General features: G+C 35.7%; 1 protein-coding gene across 1 annotated transcript in view; it reads right to left on the bottom strand.

Moving 5' to 3' along the window:
• LOC126482031 (2-amino-3-ketobutyrate coenzyme A ligase, mitochondrial-like) overlaps positions 1-13,904 on the bottom strand; it is a 154,286-nt gene that overhangs the window by 120,566 nt on the left and 19,816 nt on the right. Inside the window, exons 2-3 of the mRNA XM_050106003.1 lie at positions 11,975-12,035; positions 7,889-8,049 (exon numbers count right to left, since the gene is read on the bottom strand). Coding sequence (XP_049961960.1) covers positions 7,889-8,049; positions 11,975-12,035 — 222 coding nt within the window. The remainder of the gene's footprint in view (positions 1-7,888; positions 8,050-11,974; positions 12,036-13,904) is intronic.

Raw genomic sequence — 13,904 nt, 5'->3', positions numbered from 1 at the left:
CCATTGTCATACTTTCTGTAGAGGCACCTTAGTACAGGGGCATCAGCATCTTTCTAATGAGTCTCTTGGAGACATAGGTTAAATGGCCTTGCGTAGTATCAGTCCTGCCACTTGTACATTGAAGACATCAATGTTTTGCTGTTGTGCAGGAGCCAATTAATGGTGAAGTTTGTCATTGTCTTCGTGTAGTGATGTGAACCAGTGGTAGCTGGAAAAATTTCAGAGACTTTTTGGTTCCCTCTGGCATAATCGCATAGAAGCTAAGCTCTGTACTCTGATGGCTCCAGAACTGTGTTGTTTTCTTTGTTTCCATCCTTTCTTATAGGTTTCTGTTCAAGTGGTGAATAAAGTACATGTCTAAATAGCAATGCATAGAGTTTTAATGTAGTTTGTTTAGGTTTTCTACATCATGAGGAAGACTAGTCATTGCTATATTTTCTAGTGTGCTTTGGGAACACAGAGCTTATTAAAACATTAATTCTGGATGTATATCTGCATTTACAAATCACACACATCAAATTAATAAACTGTCTCTGTGTAGATTCAGCAACCTGTTTAGTAATTTCAGTGTTGAGTGAAAAGCTGTGGAAATTGGAATTTTTAATTACCTTAATCAATCCCTTACATATGGGCAGTCTCTGCCCCACACTACATTATTTTGTCAGCATTTCATGTAAACTTGTAGCTACGAACACCATGTACTTTTGTCAATGCTGTCATGCTGCATTTTGCTTCTCCACCACAGGTAGATTGGTGCACCCTAACTTTTGGTACCTAAACCTTCTGGTCGGATTTGGGATATAAGATTGTACTTTCAGACATATAAACCAATTCTTAGTGGAGTCAGGCAAACCAATGGAAGATACTATTAATTGATTTTTTCCACAGTATTCACTACCATTGATCCTGTTCATACAATTTTGCATGGTTTATGTTCCCTCATCCTTGAATCTTGTAGATATTTTAGTCATTGTTTTTATAATATCCCTATATACAAGTTACTACACACCTTATCAGGAGAAAGAAAAGAAACCGGCGTTCTATGGATCGGAGCGTGGAATGTCAGATCCCTTAATAGGGCAGGTAGGTTAAAAAATTTAAAAAGGGTAATGGATAGGTTGAAGTTAGATATAGTGGGAATTAGTGAAGTTTGGTTGCAGGAGGAACAAGACTTCTGGTCAGGTGAATACATGTTTATAAATACAAAATCAAATAGGGGTAATGCAGGAGTAGGTTTAATAATGAATAAAAAAATAGGAGTGCGGGTAAGCTACTACCAACAGCATAGTGAATGCATTATTGTGGCCAAGACAGACAAAAAGCACATGCCTACTACAGAAGTACAAGTTTATATGTCAACTAGCTCTGAAGGTGATGAAGAAATTGATGAAATGTATGACGAGATAAAAGAAATTATTCAGGTAGTGAAGGGAGACAAAAATTTAATAGTCATGGGTGACTGGAATTTGAGAGTAGGAAAAGGGAGAGAAGGAAATATAGTGGGTGAATATGGATTGGGGGAGAGAAATCAAAGAGGAAGCCGCCTGGTAGAATTTTGCACAGAGCAAAACTTAATCATAGCTAACACTTGGTTCAAGAATCATAAAAGAAGGTTGTATACATGGAAGAATCCTGGAGATACTAGAAGCTATCAGATAAATTATATAATGGTAAGACAGAGATTTAGGAACCAGTTATTAAATTGTAAGACATTTCCAGGGGCAGATGTGGACTCTGACCACAATCTATTGGTTATGAACAGTAGATTAAAACTGAAGAAACTGCAAAAAGGTGGGAATTTAAGGAGATGGGACCTGAATAAACTGACTAAACCAGAGGTTGTACAGAGTTTCAGGGATAGCATAAGGGAACAATTGAAAGAAATGGGGGAAAGAAATACAGTAGAAGAAGAATGGGTAGCTCTGAGGGATGAAGTAGTGAAGGCAGCAGACGTTGAAGTAGGTAAAAGAGGTGAGCTAGTAGAAATCCTTGGGTAACAGAAGAAATATTGAATTTAATTGATGAAAGGAGAAAATATAAAAACACAGTAAATGAAGCAGGCAAAAGGGAATATAAACATTTGAAAAATGAGATCGACAGGAAGACCAAAATGGCTAAGCAGGGATGGCTAGAGGACAAATGTAAGGATGTAGAGGCTTATCTCACTAGGGGTAAGATAGATACTGCCTACAGGAAAATTAAACAGACCTTTGGAGAAAAGAGAGCCACTTGTATGAATATCAAGAGCTCAGATGGAAACCCAGTTCTAAGCAAAGAAGGGAAAGCAGAAAGGTGGAAGGAGTATATAGAGGGTCTACACAAGGGCGATGTACTTGAGGACAATAGTATGGAAATGGAAGAGGGTGTAGATGAAGATGGAATGGGAGATACTATACTGCGTGAAGAGTTTGACAGAGCACTGAAAGACCTGAATCAAAACAAGGCCCCAGGAGTAGACAACATTCCATTAGAACTACTGATAGCCTTGGGAGAGCCAGTCCTGACAAAACTATACCATCTGGTGAGCAAGATGTATGAGACAGGCGAAATACCCTCAGACTTCAAGAAGAATATAATAATTCCAATCCCAAAGAAAGCAGGTGTTGACAGACGTGAAAATTACTGAACTACCAGTTTAATAAGTCACAGCTGCAAAATACTAACACGAATTTTTTACAGACAAATGGAAAAACTGGTAGAAGCCGACCTCAGCAAAGATCAGTTTGGATTCCGCAGAAATGTTGGAACATGTGAGGCAATACTGACCCTACGACTTATCTTAGAAAATAGATTAAGGAGAGGCAAATCTAATTTTCTAGCATTTGTAGACTTAGAGAAAGCTTTTGGCAATGTTGACTGGAATACTCTCTTTCAAATTCTAAAGGTGGCAGGGGTAAAATAAAGGGAGGGAAAGGCTATTTACAATTTGTACAGAAACCAGATGGCAGTTATAAGAGTCAAGGGCCATGAAAGGGAAGCAGCGGTTGGCAAGGGAGTGAGGCAGGGTTGTAGCCTGTCTCCAATGTTATTCAATCTGTATATTGAGCAAGCAGTAGAGGAAAAAAAGGAAAAATTCGGAGTAGGTATTAAAGTCTATGGAGAAGAAATAAAAACGTTGAGGTTTGCCGATGACATTGTAATTCTGTCAGAGACAGCAAAGGACTTGGAAGAGCAGTTGAACGGAATGGACAGTGTCTTGAAAGGAGGATATAAGATGAACATCAACAAAAGCAAAACAAGGATAATGGAATGTAGTCGAATTAAGTCGGGTGATGCTGAGGAAGTTATATTAGGAAATGAGACACTTAAAGTAGAAAAGGAGTTTTGCTATTTGGGGAGCAAAATAACTGATGACGGTCGAAGTAGAGAGGATATAAAATGTAGACTGGCAATGCCAAGGAAAGCATTTCTGAAGAAGAGAAATTTGTTAACATCGAGTACGGATTTAAGTGTCAGGAAGTCATTTCTGAAAGTATTTGTATGGAGTGTAGCCATGTATGGAAGTGAAACATGGATGATAAATAGTTTGTACAAGAACAGAATAGAAGCTTTCGAAATGTGGTGCTACAGAAGAATGCTGAAGATTAGATGGGTAGATCACATAACTAATGAGGAGGTATTGAATAGAATTGGGGAGAAGAGGAGTTTGTGGCACAACTTGACTAGAAGAAGGGACCGGTTGGTAGGACATGTTCTGAGGCATCAAGGGATCACAAATTTAGCATTGGAGGGCAGTGTGGAGGGTAAAAATCGTAGAGGGAGACCAAGAGATGAATACACTAAGCAGATTCAGAAGGATGTAGGTTGCAGTAAGTACTGGGAGATGAAGAAACTTGCACAGGATAGAGTAGCATGGAGAGCTGCATCAAACCAGTCTCAGGACTGAAGACAACAACAACAACAACAGACCCTTACTCTAGCTTAAGAGTAGTGAAGCTATATTATAATTGGATATTCTCACAGTGTTTTGGTTTTCATGTGATAAGTCATTTGGATTGCATTACAGTCTCAGTATGGAGGATTTATTGACGGCCTGTGAGGTCCTTCAGGCATTTGTGTATATGGAAGAGTGACACAAATTTCAAATTGCCTGAGAGCAACATGAAAATTTCATATCTAGCACTGACAATGTTGACCATCAATGCACAAAATTCAAGGGTGCTGTACAATATTCCTTAGACAAGTGTGTGCTGTGCAAAAATGTGAGGGATGTGAAAGACCTGCCATAGTTTAACCGCCATATTAAAAAGCTGATACATAAGCAAAGAGAGCTTCACTACAAATTTAAGCATAGCTGAATGCTCATGACAAATAAAACTGAACAAAGCTAAAATTAACACAAAGAAAGCCATGCATGAAATGATCAATAAATTTGAAAGCAAATTTTCATTTAAAGACTCATCAGAAAATCCTCAGAAGTTTTGGTCTTCTGTTAAATCAGAAATACATCAAAGCCATCTGTCCAGACACACTATGACTATAATGACACTGACACAGAAGGTGACAGAGAGAAAGCCAAAACGCTCAAATTATTTTTCAAATCTATTTCACTGAGGTAGATTTACAGCAGTTCCTCCTATAAACCACTGCATGAATGTCAAAGTGACTGATACTGAAATAAGTGACCATGGGATAGAAAATCAACTGAAATCACTCACCAAAGCAAAGGTACTGGACCTGATAGAATTTCAATACAATTCTACAAGGAGCATGCAACAATGCTTACTCATCTTCCAGTAACAGTCTACTGTAGGTTGCTGAAGGAGGGAAGCATTTCCAATGGCTGAAAAAAAGCACACCTCATTCCTGTTGTCAAGAAGGGTCATAGAACAGATGCAGAAAACTTTAGGTCTATATCTCTGACATCAGTCTGTTGTAGACTTTGGAACATCTTTCACACTTGTGCATTCTGACATTTCTGGAGGCTAAAAATCCCCTCTGTAGGAATCAACATGGGCTGCAAAAATAACAGTCATGTAAATGCAAGATTGGTCTGTTAATCCACGAGACCCAGAAAGCAGTAGATACTGGAACTCAGGTTGATGCAGTGTTCCTTGACTTCTGGGAGGCATTCAGTACAGTTGCACACTGTCATTTAATTCACAAAATGGGAGTGCACAGAATATCAGATCAGCTGTGTGATTGGACTGGAGAGTTTCTAGCAAACACAATACCATGTATCATTATCATTTGGGTATACTCTAGTGGAGTGTGTAATGGATCTGGGAGATGTTATTTTTTTTTTACCGTATTTGTCGATACTGAATTGAAAATGTTTTCTTATATTTTTGTCAGAATTTATTATAATTTGTCTTATTATATGTTAATTTACTTCTGTTTTTGAGAGTAAAAGCATATTGATTACTATTAGAAAATGTATCGAAGAATAGCAAAGAAACTGATTGTGTAAAATATCTTTGACGTTGGAGTAGTCTTTGACTATAGTCAGTCCGAGTCGGAAGCTAACTCTTGGTGTGTGTTGACGGAAGAACAATGTGAAGGTCACAGTCATAAATAATTTTGAATTATGTTACTATTATTTTTGTATTATCTGAAAAGAAGAAACTACATTGGAAGAAACTGTATTTGAAACACCAAAATGAGAGAAACACGTTGAACCACGTCATTTTCTGCAGCCGACAATGATGCATTGTGGAATCATACTTAGACAACTGAAGCCAAGACTTATATTTGCTTGCAAACGTCTAATGGAAAAGGTACTGTCACGAAATATGGCAAATTTAAGTTTATAAAAAAAATAGTGACCATATTTTGAACTTGTGTCTTAACCGGGATGCCATATTTCAAGTGTTACTGAAGGATTACTTTTCTCAATATATGTAAATGACTTAGTGGGCAGATAAGTTGCAACACTAGAAAACTATAGAGAATTACAGGAAGTCCTGCTAAGGATCAATGCTCAGTGCAGTGATCGGCAATTGATCCTCAACATACACTAATGTAATGAGTTGTGCATAAATAGGCAGAATGACCTATTATTATGCAACTATACAATTGCCAAACAATCATGGGAAGTGGTCACATCCATAAAATATATAGGAGTATGCATACATAGTGATTTAAAGTGGAATCACTGAATAAACTAATGGTAAGTAAGGCAGATACCCGACAGATTCATTGAAGGATCCTCAGGAAATGTAGCTCACTCACAAAGGAGTTAGCTTACAAAACACCCATTTAGCGAATAGCTGAATACTGCTCATCTGTCTAGGATTTGCACCAGATAGGACTTACAAGAAATAGAGAAGACGCAAAGAAGAGTAGTGCATTTTGTTACAGGTTCATTGTGTGTGTGTGAAAGAGCAGTGCATTTCATTACAGGTTCATTTAGTTGACTGTCAAAGAACCATGGAGACACTCATTTATCTCAGAGGCTGATGCTGCAAGAGAGGCATTCTGCATCATGGCATCATTGATTGTTAAAAGTTTCATGTCTGTACATTTGTAGAAGAGTCAACCAACGTATTGCTTCCTCATACATGTATCTTGTGAAAAGAACTACAAAGGTAAAATTAAGACAGATTTGAGTTCACATGAAGGCAGGCTTACCAACAATCTTGCTCCCTGTGATGCGTTTGGAACAGGAACAGGAGAAGCCAGAAGTGACAGTGGTATACAAAGAACTCTCCACCACACACTGTACGGTGGCTTGCAGAGTACAGATGTAGATGTAGACCATACTGAAACTGGACTGTAGCAGAGAATTCTAGGTTTACCAAATCTGAATCAACCAAGCCCTTGTTGGTGGATTCCCTAAAAGGCTCGCCAACAGTGTTATTCATAACTCAATGTGCTGCTTTTTGATTATTATGGATACAGCTAGCATTACCACATACCAGAATATGAGTTTTTCTGTCACAAATATAGTTAAAGAGGAAGCTTTAATATATTATTATTATTATTATTATTGGTTAGTTACTAAAAAATTATTCTTTATTATTGGTTAGTTAGTTAAAACTATTCTCTATTTATTTATTTATTATAAATAAATATTCTTTATGTGTGCTTTTATTTAAATTATTGGTTTAGTTACTGGTTTTAGTTTGTTTAGCTTAGTTCCTTATTTCCTTTTATCTTTACTCTCCTGAAAACCTAGAAAACATAAATATTTTCATTTTAAATACCACAGGAGAACAAGAGATGTATTCTGCAGTGTGGCAATCTCACAGAAATTCCTTGTCATTATCTGCTCCACCTGAAATCTCTAAAACCTTTACTCGCTATGCAGATCGTAAAGCACAACTGTGTGCTATTTTGTTTGAAGAGTCTGGATGATAGGTCCAACAATTTAGCAAGTTAAAGTTTATTAATTTGGAGATAATCTCTCAACAAATTCTGACCATGGAAAATGCAGGTTCGCACTATCGTTCCAAACTTCACCACCGAGTGATCTATGTCTCGTAATATCTGTATCGTGATAATTAACTAATTTCGGTATGGAGATATACATGCTTTGAATACTTGATGTTAGTTATTGGATTTTATTTTGTGCAAAAAACTATTTGAACATTTACTATATACTGTAATGGTGTCTCACAACAAAGCCCGTTCAAAGTAATTTGCTATTTTTGTCTGCTGCTCAACAACATCTGCAGTGTTATTTGTTAGCAGGAGTTAGAAGTTAATGCAAGATCTGAAAATATCATAATTTGTCTATTGAACACAATTTTGTTATCAACTGACATTTTAACAAACTGTTATGTATACAACATTCTTTTTTATTTTACTTAAATGATTTTTCATGAATTTAAGTGGTAAAAGTAAACTGAAAGACAGAATCTACAAAACTGTAGTCTTATTTGGGTTATTTATTATAAAGAGTAGAAGGAACAATTACTGTAAAAGAAGATATATTAAATATACTTACAGCTAAGCCAAGATAATTATGGGAACAGAAATTCAGTATCTTTGATTTTTGGCCCTCAATAGTAATTGGAACTTTCTGACTTGAGGTAAGGACGTGTTCCTGTTTCCACGCATCTGCATCCTTTATGTTTTTAAGCTCCTCACACAAAATGCTCTTAAGAGCTGCAGCTGCATCTGAATGTGCACCTCGAAGAAATGTAATGCTTTTCACTCGCTGTTTGAAAGAGAACATCACTGTGGGCAGGAAATACAGAAACATTACACAACCAAATAATAAGCAAGGATATCTGTTAAATGAAAAAATTTATAAATAAATCTAAGAAAACACAAGTTTGTGATGTTTTCTATACACAACTGTCAGCAATGGATATATGTTTCAGGAAATTCATGACACTTAGCTGCATTAGAATAATTTATTAATTTTCTACTGGCTTTGATCACTGACCATCATCTGGCATGAAAAAACAGGCTACTGCAAGTCACGTATCAATCATGCTGAGCCATACAATCATATTAACTGTCAGTTTCATGAGTATTAATATAGAGGACCATTACTTTTCATATCAACAACCTTCCCAATGTGCACACAACAGGAACCTACTGTGTGCATTTGATGAAGGTTGTTGACTTATGAAAAGTATTGGTCTTGTATATTATTGCTCACAAAACTGACAGGTATTACAATTGTATGGTTCTGTATGATTGATATGTGACTTCCAGTAGCCAATTTTCTTGTGCCAGATGATATCAGTGACCGAAACCAGCAGTAAAATAATAAATTGTTTTAATGCAGGCAAGCGTCATGAATTTCATGAAACAAGATGACAGATCAGATTTCTTACACACTCTATGCTTCAGAATTGAGAAGTAGAATATTTATTTATCCCTGATTATTTATGGTAAAACAGACTTTGGATTTAATATGTGGCCAGAGAGAAGAAAGTAACGGAGCAAATCATCAATTAAGGTTAATTTCCATTGTTATTATTATTATTATTATTATTACTATTTGTATATGAGTCCGGTTGGATCATGCAAGCTTTTAGGTTTGTTTTCTTGATCTTGCATATGGCTCTCATTATCTCTCCATGGGCTGTTCTGTGTGTGTGTGTGTTTTTTTTCCCCAGTCTGTTTGGTTCATTCTCATTTACTCATTTCAGAATCTCACTCTCTGGCTATACTATCCATCAGCTTTCTGGAGGGCCCTTTTAACTTGTTGGATCCACATTAAATCCTTTAATTTTCCTACATATGCCAAAATATTGTGTAACTCTCTATTAACTCTCTATGTTGGGAGTCTTTGAACATATCCATAAAATTTTAATCTTGTTTTTTTTTTATGTTTGCTGCAAGGCTTCACAAGCTTTCAGTTGTTTTATAGAGTTTCAGTCTATATTCATCCTCCATTTTTTTCTGGGGCAATAATTTTCTTTATTATCCTTCATTCTTTCATTAGAATCTTTTTCAGATCACCTTTTTGTTGAAAATTATAGTTTCACTTAGATACAGAATTTCAGGTTTGGTCACTGTGTTATAATGTCCAACATTTGTTTGCCTTGACATGTACTTTTTGTTGTAGAATGTCATGCTCTCCTGTACACTGTCAAGAGTTTCTGTAATTGAACACACTGTTTCCTTTAGTAGACTAATGGGTTCTATGACTGCACTGAGATACTTGACATATCTTTGGTTTTACCATACTTCGTGTTTAATTTCTGAATTTTAAATTTAGTGCAGATTAACTCACTTCTTCAAAATCAATTTATAGGTGTATACTCTGAGAGCTTCTGTCTGTTTGATTGCTCTGATTTCACTGTTTGCTTGTTTTGCTATATTTCCTGTGAAAGCTAAGCAAGGAATCTTAGTGACATTTCCCCCATTAATTTTACTTTGAACTCTGTGTCTGTGAGCATTTGCTTGTTGATGCTTACTGTCTCTGGATATAGTTCCTGCCATTCTAGAATGTCATAAAGAGATTGTCGTTCAACCAAGTCATGTACATTCTTGTAGTTAATGAAAGTGTGCGTGACTGGGTAGTTCTGAGTTGCTTTATATTTCAATACTGTTTTTAGGTTGAAGATCTGTTCTGCACATGAGCACTGTAGTTCAAAGCCACTTGCAGTCTTATGTTCAAGCTGTGTTTGTGTTCTTTGAAGTAAACATGCTGAGAATATCTTTTGTATGTATTGAAGGAGAGAGATCTGTTCATTATTATTTATGTTTGTTCTGTCACCTTTCTTGTGGAGTGGGTGGATAAGTATATAATCCTGATTTTCTGCAAGTTTCTCTGTATGCTGAATACCAATGATGATTTGTATAATTTCCTCAAGTGTGATCATCCCTATGTGCTTCAATAATTCTGTGATGGTGCCATCTTTCCCATATGTCCTGTAGTTTTTCAGTCTAAGGTAATGTTTAAAGATTTCATCTTCAGTTGAGATTTTGAGTAATAATATCTAAGAATATCCCTGGGAAATCTTGAGGGTGGGTTCTGGACAGCTGAATAGCTCAGATAAGTATTGCACTGTTTCTCTACAGTGTTGTGACTCGTCAGACTGAGTTTGCTGACCTGCATTCTGGAGCATATGTTCTGTGATGTGTATATGCAGATTTTTCCTTTGAGCGCCCTGTAAGAGTCATAGTGTTCTTTTCCCTAAAGTTCTTTGTAGAGTCAAATTGTTCTTTCATGTGTTTTTATTTTGACTGTGTAATTTTGCCATCTGCTTTCTTATCTGAAAAAAGTGTTGTTTAGCCTCAGGAAATTTTTTGCTGTTACATTTCTGAAAGGCCTTCTTTCATTCAAACAAAGTGTCTTCACATTCAAAGTCCCATAAATGGTTGTCATATTCTTCTTCGATGGGATCAGCTTTTTAGCTTTCAATATTATCTTTTATATTAATTCCTTCATTCTTTTATGTTTGAAATTTTTTTTGGGGGTGTGTTGTCATGTGGTACATTCTCTCTCAAGTAAATTAATTTTGATGCACAGAAGTACTGTCATTTGCAACTCTGTAGACTTATACATCATGAACTTCTTTCTGTTTTGGCTACATGACCAATTTGATATTCACCAGTCAATTGTATGTATGACCTCCAGGTCTTTTACTTTCAGAGATTTTTCCTCAGTGAGATTAACATGATTTTTAAATTGTTGCCTGACACAACACAATGAGTCTAGTCACATTTTTGGCGGTCAATTTATGTAGTGGTAAGTTACCAAAAAGGTTTTGGTGTTCTTTTCCCTGGCAAGTTGCAAGTTGGGTTCACCTAGTGGAAGTCTTATACCTTTGCCAGGAATTTTTGACATATTTTCTTCCACTTTAGTCCAAAATTGTTGAACTCTTTCACAATATTTGTTATCACTGTTTGTGAGTGCATGTGCATTAATCAATGGGTACTTATTTGCAATCTGCACATGCATTATCATGATTCTTTTGTATACAACTGTAACTTCTTTAAATGAATTTACTGTTTTCTTGTTTATGACAAAAGCCATGCCTAAAAATGAGTGGCATCTATTTTGACTAGCTTGTCTGTTTTGATTTAAAAGGTAGAGCAGTTATCATAAATTCTAGCATCTTCATCTGTGAAGACCATTTCCTGATGGGCTAATATTTGTATCTTTTGTTGATGTAGGTTGTGTAGTTTGCCTGGTTGAATCAGGATGTTGATGTTCAAGGTTCTAATGTAAGTTGGGTTCTTTGTTGGTATTTTGCCAGAGAACTACGATTTCTCTGTGATCATGGTAACCCAGGTACCACAAAAACCAAATACTTCATTGCCGTTTGCTGATAGGTGTACTGGTTACCACCAGGTATAAAGTTATTTTTGTTCTCATGAATTATGAATGCTTGTAATCATGATTTTGGTTAGTGTTTCAACTGAGGGTTAAGGACCAGTGTTTGTAAATTCCTGAAACATAAAATTTACAGCCCTACTATTCTGGCTATAGAGATGTCAATCACATTGCTACTTGTTCCAAGTCATATGCAAATTGGATTTTGTTAAAGGAGTTGCCTGTTCTCTTGCCATGCCAAAATCCACTCTTTCTGCCATCATGATACTCTTATGTATTAGTTGAAGTAACATGGAACACAGTATGCTTTCCTTGCTAAAACTGCAACTTTTAGGTGCAGTTTTCTTGGAAACTGCTTAAGACATTATGATTAAATTTTTACAGGTTGTTAAACAGGCTTTCTTCAGTATTTAAAAAAGTCATCCACTAATGTTTTATTTTAAATAATAAATTTTGTGGGCGACTTTTGTAAGTTTGTAAGACCACACATCATTTGTCCTGTGGTTGCACCTTTTCCAATAGAATGAAGGCATGAACCAGTCTCAAATTAACTTCAAATAACTTTCCTGACTCACTTTACACAAAGTGGCAATTAAAAAATGATACTTTGTAGTCACACATATCACATGATAGCATTATTTCACATGCAAGGCCAACATGTTGCTTGACTTGAAGCTCAAGACCTTCCTGATTACAATTTTTACAGCTGATATAATTTTTTAAAATATCTGACAGTACACTTATGTCAAATATTGTAGTTACATTGTTTTGATCTGTTTCATGAGACATTTTATTGTATCTGTCTTCACTAGTATTCAATTTATTTTTGGATGCACTGCTCCGGGAGGAAGAAGCCTCACTATCTGCTTCAGACGTAACCTCTACATTTGCAGAAATGTTCTTCCAAATATGCTTCTTCCCTTTGTCTTTCTGTTTTTTTCAAAAATATTCTGTCACTCACTTGCAACACTTTTGCTGAAAAAATGATATTCAAACAAGAATGCAGCCACTCTTGTCTATCTACTCAACACACTTCAGAACAACACACTCAAAATCGCCCTCAAAAACCACATGGCAACAAACTTTGATGTACAATTGTCTTATTTTCTGCTAGAGGTGCCAATCTATGCACAGAGTCCACATAATGCAAAATCCCTGTCCCTGTCACCGAAAAAAATAGAGGGAAGCTCAAAATACATTAAAAACAAAGAGCATCGCAGGCCCTTTTCATTTATTTACGAGGGCTATCCACAAAGTAAATTACGTTTTGGAATTAAAAATAAATAAAGTATTGGAATTTTTTAAAATTATATACAGATGAAAGCCACACTTAAATACTACTTTTCTACATAGTTGCCATTTAAATTAAGGCACTTATCGTAGCGATGGACAAGCAACTATGTAGAAAAGTAGTATTTAAGTGTGGCTTTCATCTGTATATAATAAAAAAAATTTCCAATACTTTATTTATTTTTAATTCCAAAACGTAATGTACTTTGTGGATAGCCTTTGTATTTTTAAATATTTAGAATTAAGGTAGTTGAGTGAATCTTGAAGCAAATTAATCAGAAAACTCGGTAAAATTTTAACACGCAAAAAACAAAAAATTCCATATTTTTCACATTTTTCACCATCTTGGTGCCCTTAAGGTAATATTCTGCAAAGTACCTATAGAGCACTCCTGTTATATTCCAGAAATATATAAGTGTATAAAACATAAACCTGATTCACAGTCACAAAACACATTGCTATCATCATATGTAAAAACAATGGACATCTAAAAAGCAACTTTGACACATTTCAAACCAAATCATTAAAACAACACAATGTACAATTGTTATAAATTTAAGAAGGGTCCCAAACATCCAGCTAAAAATGTTCATTAGAGTTTAATGCAGTATGCCAAAGAGGTATACGTGATGTAAGAACCTAACGGTGAAAGTGAATCTCACTTGGTACAGGCTAACCACAGACCTATTGCAACTGTACAAGAACCACAGAACTTTTTGACAACCTATCTCCAAGAACCAAAAAGGCACTCCTCTCAAAACCCTTGATAACTGTGTACTCTCAAATAACCAAATATACCAGGCCTCAAATATTGTATTCACTATTACATCATTGTGTGATAAACATAAACACCTAACCATAAGAAACAAAACTAAAATACCCACTTCAAACAGTACATTCCTTCACAATAAAAACCATCCTAGAAATAAAA

This window comes from Schistocerca serialis, chromosome 5, assembly GCF_023864345.2.
Source record: "Schistocerca serialis cubense isolate TAMUIC-IGC-003099 chromosome 5, iqSchSeri2.2, whole genome shotgun sequence".
Lineage (NCBI taxonomy): Eukaryota > Metazoa > Arthropoda > Insecta > Orthoptera > Acrididae > Schistocerca > Schistocerca serialis.
Note: the sequence above shows the minus strand (reverse complement) of the source record. Positions and strands in the feature narration are given on the sequence as shown.